The sequence below is a fragment of the Cornus florida genome, unplaced genomic scaffold, assembly GCF_030987335.1.
Source record: "Cornus florida cultivar Cherokee Brave unplaced genomic scaffold, ASM3098733v1 CherokeeBrave_3.0.0_Hap2_Chr05, whole genome shotgun sequence".
Lineage (NCBI taxonomy): Eukaryota > Viridiplantae > Streptophyta > Magnoliopsida > Cornales > Cornaceae > Cornus > Cornus florida.
In genome coordinates, this window is record NW_026775575.1 from 117,007,916 (window position 1) to 117,020,882 (window position 12,967).

The window sequence follows — 12,967 nt, forward strand, 5'->3', positions numbered from 1 at the left end:
AAATTGTGATGCCTAAAATACCCTTCCGCGAAGGTACTACTTTTTCTTCGAAGGTACTACTTTTTTGAACTGAAGGTACTACTTTTTGGCGTCTAGGTACCATGTTTTTTAAACACTCGCGAAGGTACTACTTTTTCTCCGAAGGTACTACTTTTTTGAACTGAAGGTATTACTTTTTTGAACTGAAGGTACTACTTTTTTATTAGGGAAGGGCATTTTAGGCACTACAATTTTTTAAACAGTAAAAAACCATGTGCCACCTCAGCAATCTATTTTAGAGAAATATGGAACTTTGACTCAGTCTCTAAGTAAATATGAAACTTTGACTCCATTTATATGTAATTTTCCCTATAATTTATATATATCTTTATTAAATAAATAAATTATACACATCCCATTATTTATTAATGGATTATCCAATAATACTTAAGTTACTATAATATTATAAAGTAACTTTAAAACATAACACGTATCAAATCTATGTATTTTTATTATTTAAATATAAAACATATACATCAGATTGAATATTACTACCTAAGTTACCATAAAAGTAATTAATAAATTACTTTCCCTTTTATATATATTAAAAAGGTAAGTAAAATATGTTACGTATATAATTTATGTATATGTTTATTAAATAAATAAATTATACACATTCCATTATTTATTAATGGATTATCCAATAATACTTAAGTTACCATAATATTATAAAGTAACTTAAAACATAACACGTATCAAATCTATGTATATTTTTATTATTTAAATATAAAACATATACATCAGATTAAATATTACTACCCAAGTTACCATAAAAGTAATTAATAAATTACTTTTCTTTTTATATATGTATATAATATATATCTATAAATATACATACACAACTATTCATGGGTAATAATCCATACACATCCAACCTCCTATCCAAGTAGTTCATGGGACCCAATTGGTTGGCCCATTACTACTAACCATAATCATAAAAGAAAAAATAAAATAAAATAATAAAAGAAAAGAAAACATTTAATTTACAATTAATCAAAACATCATTTAAGCACATAATCTAATTAAACAATTAACACATAGACAAATAAAAATAATACATAGATACATAATAAAATAATCAAGTAATACCTAATTCAATTAAACACATAAGCAATTAGTTAAATAATCAATTAAATAATTAAAAATATAATTAAAACAAATAAATAAATACCGAGACTATCCTTTTAAAATTAGGGGTATTACAAATTTGTCCATTCAGGGAGAGAGGCCTACAATGGTTTGTGTCATTAATAGCACATTACTTTTGTCACCATCACCAATCAGACAAGATTACTAAATTCATGAACAACCCAGTTGCCTTTCAACTCTTTTTGACCAATCACTCCATTTCTATCTCTCTCTCAACTACACATATACATCCCCTCATAATAATATATACATGTATCTGTCTGTGCAAGAATAAGAATTGATTCAATATCAACAAATCCTTCAAATTATGAAAATTTGGTGAATCCAATATATAAAGATAAAAGCACAATTATTGATATATTTTATCTTAATATATACTATTAATTGCCGTTATGAATGAGAAGCAATTAATTCTTGATGGAGTAATGGTAGTCCATATTGAAGAAGTTTCATGATCAACCATGGCATTAAGTACCTTTGACTTCTCTTATCTTTACTCTGCTTCCGATCTCTGTTGACCTCTCTCATCTCTACTCTATTGGCTATTCTTTGAGGTAAGAAATAAAATAAAATTTTCTCTATTGTGTTTAGAGAATCAAACAAACCCAATAATTTATCAAAATTATTTAGGAACAAAAAAAATTATCAAAATTAATATCACTAGTGGGATATATGAGTTGAGGTAAAGAGAGGGAGTAAGAGTTTCTCGTTCAAGTCTCAGTTGGTTAGAGACTCGTACTAATAACATGTTGTGAATCTAAAAGAAAATATACAACATAAAATTATATCTTCAATATAGAGAGAAGAATGTAGAGAGGGGTAATAGATCTTATTATCTCTTAAATCCAAGTAGATCGATATAACAATGAACAATTTGTATTTATAGCCAAACTTTAGTCAACATCCTTAATGCACCATTAACCAAGTGCATTTACCTCTTATTTATTACACTGCATTTAATTCTTATTTATTGCACTATATTTTATTATTATTTATTGCATCATTAATTTAACACTATACAATTAGTGCACACCACATATATATAACAGAATCAACTACAACTTGTGATTTTAGTACCTGCTTTCCAAGGGATAGAAGACTAGGCCCATTTCTTAATTGTCAGTGGTCCACCTATTCTCTTTGGTCAAGTGGTCTTCCTACCGCTCCAATTAGATAAGCCGTACACATAATTGTCGGTGTTGAGCCAGCACAAGGGACAGGCCAGAAAGAAATTAATTCAGGCCCAGTATGCTTGTTTCTCCCAAATATTGCAGTAAAAGCCTGCTATCTGGATTAAACACGTGAATCAATCATAATTATGATTATCAAGGTGTCGATCATATTTGATTCTTGAATCATACAGGGAGTAGTATAATGGTTTAATTCTAACAAAAATTCACCTCCAACCTAAATACATTAACTTACAAGTTAATATTTAGAATTCAGGTTCCTTATAAACCAGATTAGAAATACATATTCGGAACGCGGGTGCGCCAACTCATTCATACATATATAACACGTATGTCACGGTGCACCGGCCGCACTTAATACCTTCTCGCAGATTAGATCCATGAAGACATCTTTACTTTGTTCAAATTTGTATAAAAATTCCTGCAGCAAGCTGAGGGACTCAGATTAATTTAAATTGTTCAACCAATCCATTAAATTCAAACTCAACCTAAACTAAATTGGGTCGTTACTTCACAATCAATGCTTCATAAAAAATATCTTAGTCCAAGCACGTTTGAAGTTTGGATTGGACTTGGGTTGAATGGAAAAAAACTACATTGTAGATTTGCAAGTGCTCTCACATGAGTTGGATTTTTATATTATTGAATTGATAATTTTGGTGTATTCTATTATTGACTCCACAACGAAGGACTATATTCATGATTAAAGTATCATCATAACTGAGTTACTCTGAGGAGGGATGCTTTTTACTTATACTATAAATGAAAAAGTGCCTCCAGGGTCCCCCCTCCCTTAATTTGAATTATTACCAATAAAAAAAACGCATCATGCTTCTTTGGAATTGAAGCAAAAGCTGATGTTGTGGGACTGCATATTTATTTATATTGCATTGATAATATGTTAAAAGTGAAAGCGCTCGCTCATCTGTAAGAAGCCATTTTCTTTACAATGCTTAAAACCGGAAAGTGCTTTGGCCTTTTTTTCGCTTATGAACAATTCATTTTTTATTTTATTTAATGTCTCAAGATTCTCAAGTTCATCTCTGGTCGCCGGTTCAATACGGAAATAAACAAGTATCAGTGTCTAATAGCAGATCTTGGAAACGACTAAATTTGAATGCAAGTTCATAATATGATAATTTGGATGCCAAGGAAGCTAACAATTTGTAGTTAATTAAGCAGGTTGTTTAATTAGGAGCTGCGCAAAACACATACTGATACTTTTGGAAGACCAAACATTATACACCCACAGACACATATAATTTATATATCCCAAATTCAAAAATTATATGATAATTAATCCTCTGTTTTGCAAAGCACAAAAAACATGCAAACACGAGCAACTACAATTCAACACATAATAAAAGAGTTTATCATAACTTAAATCTTGTAATTAGTTCTCTTCCTCCCTCTTCCAACTTAGTTTTTGCTATGTGACAATATATATATGGCCCATTTGTTCAGGGAAAGAACTCCCCTTGGCTCTCTGGGTACCCCTGCTGCCTTTCATATTCTTCCATGGTGTTGAACTCATTTGAGTTGACACCATTAGTACCATAGTTGTAACCTTCATTATTATTATTGTTGCCACTTCCCTTCACAGACGTCTCATACCCATTCTGATAGTATTTCTCATTCTGAACATCATAATAATACTTACCATTCTCCACGTACCTCGTGTCGCTCATCCCTTGTTTCTCACTACTCTGGTAACCATTGTTACCATAGCTGTTGGTCGTGTACCCATTGTTATTGTTATTGTAGTTGGAGTAGCCATTAGTGTTGTAGTTGTTGTTGTAAGAGTAGCCTGTATTCGACTCCTTGAAGCTCTCAAGATTGTTGAGTTCCTCAGCCGGGACTTCATTTTCATCGTTGGCAAAAGTATTGGTGGTAGTAGGAGTGGTTGTTGTTTCAGTAGAGCCATGACCGTAAAGGCCGTAGCCGTTTTCGGTGATGATGGGTGCAGGTGCTGGACTTGCTGGTGCTGGTGCTGGTGCAGGTGTTGGTGCTAACAAGGGAGATTCAGACACCGGGACAATTTTGTTGCTGCTGTGAGTGACCTTACTAAAGAACCTACTCTCTCTGGCATCAATATGTTCGAGAGAGAGAACTATAAGCAAGAGAAAAGAGAGGTGTTTTGCATAGTGAGCCATGATAGAAAGTAAGAGGGAAAATTGGTGTTTGGTTGGTATTGAGATTTATGATCCCAATTAAGTCCTTATATGTATATATAGACTATAGAGAGAGTCCTCTATATCTATATATATGTATATAAATATGTGTGTGTGTGTGAAGATGGGCGGGATAATTTGCGGGGATTGAGGGGATTGGAGGAGGGTGGGGTATGAAATAATGGCATCTAGTGCACGCTGCATGTGATGTTTATGAGAATGTCTAACAAGATAGGCGCATTTAATCTTTGCTACAAGAAACACAAGTAGGGTTGCATTTACTTTCTTGCTACTCAAAGGGACAGCTTTGATGAAGGGCTGAATAAAGTTAAAGAAGAGGGTCCACTTCACTCTTTCTTGCTGTTGAGTTAGTTAAGGAGGTAGGTCAATTTTACATTTATTTTCCCTCCTTGTTCAGTTAATTGACTCATTTTTTTTGTTTCTCATTCCTGAATTTATATAAAATTGTACAATATGAGCTTATTGATTCCTTTCTTATTTATAACTTGTGGACTCATGCTACTCTTAACCCAAAATGTTGATATTTTATTTTTGGCCCACACTTACAAACTTCTTTATAAGATATTTTGGTTGAAATTAAATAATATATCTATATATATATGTGGGAGTATATATATTGGACAAAATGCAGTTTATTGAGTAATTAAATTGATAATAAATAGAAGTATCGAATTAGAAATCATGATTTCAACTGTATGCGACCAAACATGATAGCAGCAGAGGTGCTACATGAAAGTCTTGGACTAAATAAAGACATGTTCATATAAATATTTACTTATTTAGAATCTTCTTTGTTCTGCTTGACAAATGTTTCGGCTTTTAGCGTAATGATCGGAAGAAATAAAATACTCAAAAGTCTTCAACAACAAAGGAAAATAACATAAATAAAGATGAATGGTCAAAGAGATTGCCTAACTTCCGGCTAGATTGATTGATAATTTGACACCGGAAGTAGAATAATGGTAGTGGGCTGGTCATTTGCGGAAGGCTCGTAGGCCCACGATGTTCTGGGAGAGGCCTGGGCTTCGTCTTGATCTTGTAGAGTTGTGAACACAACAAGATGGGCTGTCCTTTTGGCAGGCAGTTCTTTTGCTTTTCTAAATTGAATCTTGTTGGGTTGTTTTCAGCTCACTGTACCAAATTATTATTATTTTTTTTTTCTTTTTTTAACGATGGTGGTGTCCCCGTTCCATACATACTGGGCAATTATTAGAAAAAATCCGTAAGAGTTACCATGGTTCACTTCAGGAATTATCGTGAAACCTAAACCAGGGAAAAAAAACAAAAATAATAAACATTGAACAACCACACTAATGAATTCCTCAATTTGGATGAGGAAAAGAACAGAAAATGCTTAGATAGAGCCCAATTTGGTTATCCAAAAATCCCCACCACTTTCGGGCCTTGAGCCCAATTTTACTCTATCTCTCTCACTCCCAAAAAAAAAAAAAAAAAAAAGGTTTTAATACTCTTTGACTACATTAGAGATTTAGAGGGCAGAAAACTTGTGTAGCATTATTTTTATTACTAGTATTATTTTTGAACAATGTTATTTAAAATATATTTCTATCTCATGATGTATAAAATGAGACTCACCGTTAATGTTTAATTTTACGTCTAATCCTCCTTTCTCATTTGTTGATTGGTGGATGTCACTGGTTGGGCAGTGGGCATCTAAGGAAGAGGGTCAAGACGTGTTGGGTCTGGTGACCTGCTGTTACTGGGGTATTTGGAAGGTTAGGAATAAGTTTGTGTTCGATGGGGAGCTCTGGGATTCTTATAGGGTTGTTACTATGACTTGTTCTCATTTTTGGGAGTATAAGGATGCCTCTTCTTCTCCAATCTTTAGCTTATCTCCCGATATGCTTGTTCTTAGCTTTTCTTCGCATCTTCCTTCCTCTCCTTCACGTTGGTTGCTCTCACACGATGGTATTGTTAAATATAATGTGGATGCCTTTATTTCCTCTTCATTCCAAGTTGGGGGTACTAGGGGTGCTGTCTTTCGAGATTTGTAGGAACTATTCTACAGGATGTGGTGTTTTTTCCTTTTCTGACTTGTAGTGCAACTTTTGCTGAGGCCATTTGCCTTTGCAAAGCAGTCATTTGGGCTTTAACATATCCATTTGTCCAAGTTTAGTTTGAATGTGATTCTCTGAGGCTATGTCTGCATTGTCTGGTATTGCTCTTGGGCAGGTTGAAATTCAATCAGTTTCCTTTAATGTTTAAGTGACACTTCGATAATTCTTTTATCCTCATCTTAGTCATGTCCTTAGAAATGATAATAAGGTCACTCATATTCTTGCGAAACTTTCTCGACGTTACATTTCTAAGGTTCTTACTCTTGTTTATATTTTGGGATAATTTCACTGACACTCCTAGTAGTTTGGCCAAATATCAGTCTAAAATATCTTTCAAAAATAACTATCAGTTAGGTCCAATTTCGTTTTTCCGTTACTGCCTCCGTTAAAAACATGTGAAAAGACATGTTTGCCCCTAATTTTTTAATCATATTTATAAAATTACAAATTATATATAATTATATGTGTGTGTGTGTGTGTGTGTGTGTGAGCGGATCTGAACGACGATTAGGAGTAGAGAGTTGTTTTGACAAGGATCTGAACGGCGAACACGGAACGACAATAGTAAGAACTATCGTGCCCGGCGAGACGCGAACTGAGCCGGTGAGCACGGACTGAACCGAGGAGACTGAACTTACAGTTTAGCAAGAACTGTTCCGGCAATCAGAAACTACGACGACAAATTTGGAGATGCAGAACTTGATTGATTGTACAGATCGCCGGCGAAGGTGGGTGCACTGGTCCGACAACTGAGACTGATTCGGCAGAGGGAAAAAAAACAGGGGAACCGACGAGTGTCCAACGCTCCATCAAACCAAAGACCGACGAGCTTCAAAACAGAGCTTCGTTTGGAATTTTTAATGTCTGTTTGCTTTGTTGCTATGTATATATCCATGAACAAACAATTTGGATTGCAGACACACCCATCATATACATCACACATATATTTGCACTCACAGAGGTATATATATATATATATATGGGTAAATATATATATGTACATGTATATATAACAGAGAACATGAGAGATAGTCAACGACTATCGCAACGTGACGAGCTCAAAACGGCGGTGGCCCTCTATGATTTCGCGATGCTCCACAACAGCGTTCACAAGTCACCACCACCACAAAGGCGGCGTCGCAGAGCTCGGACTGTCACGCCCGCCGTTCGCTGTGGGTCGAATCAAGATCGGGCTGTGGTCGTGGAACTGGGTTCGAGGAGCGTCGTGACCGGAATAGTTGTTATCTCAGGCTGTTTGTGACAACTGTTCGTTGTGGGTCGGATCAAGATCGTGATCCATGGTCGTTTCCTCGGGTGACGATTGAGAGGTTGGGTATGGGATTGATGATAAGGGTGATTGAGAAGGAATTGAGAGTGATATGGTGTATCAAACTTCTGTCGTCATAGAAGATCTCTGTTGTTGGGTTTCTTTGTGGAGAGAGATAGAGAGAGTCCATAGGGACTGTTGAGAAGAAAAGAAGTTTTTTTGTCAGAAGTAATGGTGGAAATTGGAAAACCAAACATTCTATGTACATTATTTCATTTAAATCAACTCCGGCGAGCACTTCACCACCTAATCCTAACCCAACACCCATCAGAGGATTGGTTCCTCAACTTGTCACCGGAATCTGAAACTCTCCACCGCCAAAGTCCTCTGTTTTATTCACCGGAAGTTGCAGAGTTGCAGCAACCCAGTTCTTGCTTCATTGTCAACCAACATCAAGCTCTCTCACCGGCGACAAGCACGAGCTTAGGTCTGATCGGAATGAGCTTAGGTCGACAAGCACAAGCACAAGTACGAGTGGTTTTCTTCATATGCAAAACACAGGAATATGCTTCCGTAGACCATCAAGGTTAGAGAAGAGTAAAACATGTGAGGGGTATAAAAGTCACATTATAAGGGTAAATATGTCATTTCAATCATAAAAAAATAATTAAATAGGTCAAACCAAAGTCAAAGGGTAAGAATGTCTTTTTACATGTAAAAAGTGGTCTGACACACCTGTTAACTAACTTTTGGGGTGTGAGTGAAAAACAGAGTAAGCGTTTGTAATGTGAGTTATTTTCGAAAGATATTTTACACTAATATTTGGCCAGCTATTGGGGGTGTCAGTGAAATTATTCCTTATATTTTTAGTGATATTCTTGATCTACAGTCAAGAACTGTTGGTATTGATTTTTTTTGTGTGCAAAGTTAAAAAAAAAAAAAAAAAAAAAAAAAAATCACATTGGATCTGAAAATTATTTTTAATTTTTTAGATTTGAGAAATCCCTAGTCTAAGATTTCGGATTTGACAGTTATCATTTTCAATTTTTAGATTTGCGAAATCCCTAGTCTAAGATTTTGGATTTGACAGTTCGGTGAGAATCATTATCAATTTTGTATTCTATTTTATTGTGACTGAAAGAGTAAAAACCCTGTGGTGTGAAAATGGTGAATGTAACAGCGTGTGTATAACACACTATATATAACTAGTATAGATCCCTTTGCAAAAGTGAGACCAAATTCACGTTCTGAGCTCCACTGGGATGGGCCCATCATGTCATCTTCGAAGGCTTCAACTTCAGATTTTCGCGCTCCCCTGTGGCCCACATTTCTTTCAATTTTTCTTTTTTATTGATATTCGTGCCAGACATGAGAAGAGCCCAATAAAGCTCTGTGGCCCAAGTGGTAAGAGCGACACGTCACAAGCTGCGTGGTCCTTTCGATATGGAAGCGAACGTCGTGACCGCCACGCGCATCACTTGCGCATCAAAATCTTTACGGAGTATCTTTTTGTGCAATGTATAAAGCTGGCGTGGTCGTAACTCTTAAAACCATTCTTAAAAAAAATGAGAAAATAGAAAATTATTTTCAGAACTATCTAAAAATTGAAGGCTTGTTTGATTAACAATTCTAAAAAATTCAAAGAAAAAAAAATAATTTTTAAAGAATAATAAAAAATAATTTTTTAAAAATAGACCTTTATATAACTAAATTTTTAAAAAATAATTTTCAGAAAACTGAATGAAGTAGATTTATTTATTTATTTTTATACAATTTTCAATTATCAAAAAACAGTTATCAGAATTAACAAACCAAGCATACCCATATATTTTATAGGTAAATTTTGAATACAAATAATTCCTTAATTACAAATTATTTCATTAACTATTGATTTTTAGTAAGGATAAAATCATCACAAAAGATTATTTTACTTTTTCTCATTAAATTTGTCATTTCTTATTAAATTAATTTTATTATCTTTTTATCATTTAAATATTAATTATACCATTTGCCTTAATTTTATTATTAGTATCAATTTATCATAAAAATGAAAAAAAAAATAGGTTTATAATTACCAATTTCTAATATGAATAACTTATTATTAGAATTTTACTATCTATAATAAAACTTACTATACTCAATTTAAACTTTTTGACGATAAAAAATAACTTCTATTTCATGCCATATATTCATGAAAAAAAACAATAAATTACTTAAAAATTTTATTTAAAAAATTAATTTAGAAAATTCAAGGTAAATTTATACAAATTTAATTGATAATATGTCATCAATATAGTATGATTTTTTTTTTTTTTTTTTTTGGTAATAAGAAAAAATAGATTAAGTGTAATTCAATAAGAAATGGTCTTATGGTCATTAAATGAAAAATAGTTTAAGTATTGAGGCATTTTGCAACAAAATGTGATAATTCATGAAGTATTATGCACAAAATATATTTCAATAAAGTTATTTCTAAATTTGGACATAGTTCAAGATTTTATTTTATTTTATTTTTTATGCTTCACCCTATTGTATATATATAAATTTGAAGATTTGAAGAGGGTGTTAACACTTGAATTTCCGGCTCCCTAATCTTGTTCCATACCCAAACGTACTCATTATTCTTCAATTAGCAAAATCATTTGCTCGATGTTTTTAATTCTTGAGATTAATTATATTTGGTACTCATTAGATGTTGATATATTGTCAAAGAATTTTAAATTTTGATTTTTTTTTGTTTAGCAAAAAATTCATACTCTCACTTTTTCTATACAAAAACTCAAAATTTTCCCTTTCACTTTAAAAGATGAGAAAATACCACTGCACTAAATTCTTAATAATTTGTATTAACTAATCAATATTGCGTCCAATTCAAGGATCAGAATTTTTTTGCTTGACTTGTTAGAGGATGTATTAAAAAAAAAACATTTATTGTGACCTGATGAATTTGATCAAGCATTTGACTTCTAATTTTATTGTTCAATACTTGATCTTGTCAAGAAGTATTCTACAATCACACGCACTATTGCATGTTCTTCACTTATTACAATTATTACTGCACATTATACAACCCCATAATTAATTAAGCTAGTAACTAAAACAAGCCAAGCTTTTATTATTTTTAAACACAAGAACAAGGTACAGCTACTCGATTACAAAGAACAACAGAAGTGGGCCGAAAAGATACAAATGGAAAACAAAAAACTCGCACATTAGATGGGTGACATCTAACTGCAGGAAGTGTCGTCGAATTTGAGGTTCTCTTTGCTTGAGTAAGCTCCGAAACAGCCATTGTTGGATGGATGTTGTTAGGTTTCAAGCACAAGTAGTGGGTGGTATTTTGGGAATTCCTTGACCTTGCAGTTCCACCAGAACACTGTCCGTAGATGGAGGTTTTAGTCCAAGAGGTAATGGCCGACATGGCTTCGATAAAACATCTCCAATAGCTGCATCTATGCTCTCCTTTGACTGTATGTTTTTAAACAAATTTAGAATCACTTGTGAGATATTTTGAAGAACCCTACAAAGATTTAATTTATACCCTAAAATAAGTCTCTCACAATTGTGCTTAAAACTCGAACCAATTTTCTAGAACTAAACATGACTATTTAAGTAGAAAATCTATATCATGTCTTCGTTGTTATCAACTAATTATATATTGTCACATAAGTAATAAGTATTCATTATCGGTATATGCATTAATCTTTTTTTTTTCCCCCTATTTAAGAAGTATAGTATACCAATGAAGTTGCAAATCATAATGTAATACTCTATTCACAAAAATTTGTTGTGAATCTATCTCAATTTTTTTATTTTTTTTCGATAATCAGGGTGTCCACCTCAACTAATTCATTGGACACGTGCAAATTAAGTTGTTCCTCTCCACACGAATTGAGTAAACCACTTTAATTACTTGGTAATTGCACATTTTAAAGGAAGAAATCAAGTGTACATGAGAGAGCAGGATTCTCACCGGATAAAAGTCGAATGGAGGGCGGGAAGGAATTGGTTTTCTGGTTGGTACAGCAATGCCTGCAGGGTCTAATCTGTACATGGCATGGGCATGGGGTAGTATGCCCGGTACAGTGGGACATGGAAATCTCTGCGAACATTAATTAATTATCATGATTCATGATCAATTATTTATATAAACCAAAAACTAGCTCGAAATTGAATAAAGTGATGCCATTAAGATTGAAGTGCTCAAGTTGGACCACAATAGAAAAGGCTCCAAAAAAGTATTTGAAAAGTTACCATGGTTGCAATTGGTGGTGGAAAGCAAGGTGTCCCTCTTGTAAGAGAATTTGGAACCTGCACCAAAAGAATATCCTAATTTAGATATATGTACGTATATATATATATAGAGAGAGAGAGAGAGAGAGATTTTGACATATTACATGTTGGGGGTGTGAGTGCCAAAGTGGTGGTTCTGGCTTTGGCCGACATAGTGGAGGAGGGGGTGCCCATACCGGCAGTGGTGGTGGAGAGAGTGAAGGGGCTAGATGTTTTGGCCAGGTGTGCCTTAACTGTTGGTCAACAGATGGATGTCCCCACACATGTAAGGGTCTAAAATGGTGTGGGGGTGTCATTTGAGGGAAGCCCATGGTGGGTGCAACTGGAACCCAAGGGTTGGTGTCTCTCTTGCTTCCTCCGGCAGTTGCTCCATACATTTGCCGTCCCTGGCTCCAGTTTGCTGCCTCAGCTTCTCTAGCAAGCAAATGCTTGCGATGCGATCGGTATTTCTGCAAATATAGACCACTAGATTCGTTACAAAAAAATGACCAAATCATTAACAAAAAAGTGCATGACCATGATCACTATATAAGTATATATGCAAACAATTATCTTCTACTCATTGTTAACAAAATAAAATAAACAAAATATTAGTGTCATTGAATGTTTAATTAGGTCTTAGATTTCTATATTACGAACCTAAACACGGACATGAATGACTCCAATACTAGAGCATAGAAAAAATTCTCCACGACTGAAAAGTGAAGTCTTCTGAAGCTCTAGAGCTATATGCAAAATCTGGATTATATATGAATTTAA

At 33.9% G+C, this 12,967-nt stretch overlaps 2 protein-coding genes across 2 annotated transcripts in view; both read right to left on the reverse strand.

Annotated features, from left to right (window-relative positions):
- Window positions 1–3,640: 3,640 nt before the first annotated feature.
- On the reverse strand, window positions 3,641–4,613 carry LOC132308917 (protein E6-like). The gene has a single exon (XM_059807216.1). The coding sequence runs from the start codon at window positions 4,529–4,531 to the stop codon at window positions 3,839–3,841; it is 693 nt and encodes a 230-aa protein (XP_059663199.1). The 5' UTR covers window positions 4,532–4,613; the 3' UTR covers window positions 3,641–3,838.
- A 6,397-nt stretch (window positions 4,614–11,010) lies between these two features.
- Window positions 11,011–12,967, reverse strand: part of LOC132308918 (transcription activator GLK1-like) — a 3,483-nt gene continuing 1,526 nt past the window's right edge. The window contains exons 3-6 of the mRNA XM_059807217.1: window positions 12,313–12,657; window positions 12,170–12,226; window positions 11,889–12,017; window positions 11,011–11,383 (exon numbers count right to left, since the gene is read on the reverse strand). Of these exons, the coding sequence (XP_059663200.1) occupies window positions 11,231–11,383; window positions 11,889–12,017; window positions 12,170–12,226; window positions 12,313–12,657 (684 nt within the window). The 3' untranslated portion in view covers window positions 11,011–11,230. The remainder of the gene's footprint in view (window positions 11,384–11,888; window positions 12,018–12,169; window positions 12,227–12,312; window positions 12,658–12,967) is intronic.